The following is a 2,389-nucleotide window of genomic DNA, read 5'->3' as shown; positions in this document are numbered from 1 at the left end:
CCGCGGACCGGGCCGTAGGCCCACGGGCTCATGGCGCAGGGTGAGTATCGAGCCGCGGACCGGGCCGTAGGCCCACGGGCTCATGGCGCAGGGTGGGTATCGAGCCGCGGACAGGGCCGTAGGCCCACGGGCTCCTGGCTCGTGGGGCAGCGTGGCTATTAGGCTGGGAGGTGGCTTTCTTGGTGTCCGCATTTAAGTACTGTTATGATGCGGTTGTAAAGTAACAGGTATATAACCGCCGTTATTTCCACCTCTTTGCTAACAGGGCCTTTTTTCTTTTCTTTCAGGGTCCTGACTGTCGATTAAGATGGAACGGCATCTAGCTGAGGCTTTGGAGCAGACAGATGATATTATTGAGACTGTCCAGCATGAGCCTCCTCCAGCCAGACCGCTGTCTCCTGGGGAAAAATCTCTTCATGACAAACTGTATGACATTTATGTTGAAGAATGTCAAAAAGAGCCAGATGCAGGGGGGCTTCAACACAATGTCAACTTGCTAGAGAAGCTTCTGAGGAGAGAGGCATTGCCATGTTTAGTGGTCAACCTCTACCCCAAAAATCAGGGCTATTCTCTCATGCTGAAGGACAAAGATGGAGTCCTTATTGAGCCCTGTCCGGTGCCTTATTTAGGACAGAAACTGCTTGAATACTTGGATGCTGAAGAGCTACCTTCTTTTCTGATTGATGTCCTGGACAAGTCTCCTGTGAATGTTTTTCACCATGGGTGTGTCATAGCAGAAATCCGAGACTACAGACAATGCAGTAATGTCCACCCTCCTGGGGAGCTTGGTGCAGAGCCTGCTGTGTCCTCTGATGTGTCCTCTGCCTGGTCCTCTGCTGCATCATCTGCTGAGTCATCTGCTGTGCCGTCTACTACATCGCCTCCTGCTTACCAAACTCGGCATATTCTCTTACGTCCCACGATGCAGAGTCTAGTAAGTGATGTAGAGTCCATTACAAGTGATAACCGGCAGTGGACTGAGGAAGAAAAACTTGAGCTTGAGAGCCAACTGATTTTAGCAACAGCTGAGCCACTGTGTCTGGATCCCTCCGTTGCTGTCGCCTGCACAGCCAACAGACTGCTGTTTAATGAGCAGAAGATGATGACAGACTCTATAAGACAATGCTTTACAAGTCAGGAGTGGTCCTTTCTAGATCTGGAAGAAGAACAGTATATATGTACAACTCCCCCTGATGTTTCAACAGGGGTTGCTTGCAGAAAAGAAGCAGAAACCAAACCAGGTGACCAAAATGAGCTGAAGCTCGCTGAAGCAGGAAAGTGTGTAGATGCCCAGAAGCAGGGACCCTGTGAACTGGAGGCCCCAGGAGAGGTGGATGTGCATAAATATGCTACAGGGAAGCAAACCATGCCCTGTGATGATGCAGAGTCAACAGCCCGGCCTCCTCCTGAGGTAAAATATGATTATCCATTTAAGTTGGAAGAGGGCAGTCAGCCATGGGCAGCACAGTCCCTTAGTGATCCATTTTTCTCTCCTGAAGTAAGGCCACCATCAGAGGGCAGACGTGATAGCCAGATGTATCGTTCCCATGTTGCCCCGAGTGTCCATTCACAAGCTTCTGTAGCTGGGGAAAGGAATGAGCCTGAGGAGGCAATGGGTATATGCCAGGGGTCTGTCCAGAGCTCAGCTGAATGTCTAGGCAAAATGCTGCAGGGGTCTACTGACTCCATCCATCTTGGCCGGCCCTCCCAAAGGAGGAAGACCACATCCCATTCAGTATCATCTCCAGCCTTGCAGAGGAGAGTTAACACCCCAGCTCCATTGCTGATACAGCCTTCCACCTCAGGACAGGGCTCTTCAGTAGTCAGTTCTCCCTCATTATCAATCAGAGGTAGGAAACTTCCAAGACTTGCTCCTTCTCCCAGATCTGCTGACTCGGCTCAGCAAACCTTTTTGGGAGTGAGTGGTGTTAGAACCCTCCCTACAGCAGTGCAGTCCTCTGCCAGATCACCAGAGAGCCGTTCAGCCACCCAGGGCCCCAGCCGTGGCACTGGCCGAAATGCTATCAATTTGCTTGGCCTAGCACAGAGAACCCCTGTGTTGGTTAGTAGTCCATCCCAGGTGCTGAGCTTCTCCACTGGTGCCCCAGCATCTACAGAAACCTCTTCTAGAGGTTTTCCGCCTTCTAGAAGTCAGATGCTCAGTGCCCAGACCAGAGAACCAAAGTACTTAGTGCAGACATCTGTGAAAATCATTGTAAAAAATAACTCAGGTCCAATAACTGTTAGGATTCCACCTGGCTCTGTCATTTTGCACCCAGAGTCACAAGCACAGTGGCAGCAACCCTGGCCGCAGCCACAGCAACCACAGCTGCAGCCAAGGCTGCAGCTACAGCAACCACAGCTGCGACTGTGTTCACAGTCACAGCAA

General features: G+C 51.3%; 1 protein-coding gene across 1 annotated transcript in view; it reads left to right on the top strand.

Annotated features, from left to right (window-relative positions):
* Window positions 1-307: 307 nt before the first annotated feature.
* LOC110286284 (transcription factor SPT20 homolog) overlaps window positions 308-2,389 on the top strand; it is a 4,756-nt gene continuing 2,674 nt past the window's right edge. The window contains exon 1 of the mRNA XM_021152722.1: window positions 308-1,411. Within this exon, the coding sequence (XP_021008381.1) occupies window positions 308-1,411 (1,104 nt within the window). The remainder of the gene's footprint in view (window positions 1,412-2,389) is intronic.

The sequence above is a fragment of the Mus caroli genome, chromosome X (genome assembly GCF_900094665.2).
Source record: "Mus caroli chromosome X, CAROLI_EIJ_v1.1, whole genome shotgun sequence".
Taxonomy (NCBI): domain Eukaryota; kingdom Metazoa; phylum Chordata; class Mammalia; order Rodentia; family Muridae; genus Mus; species Mus caroli.
This window is presented reverse-complemented; position numbering and strand designations above follow the sequence as displayed.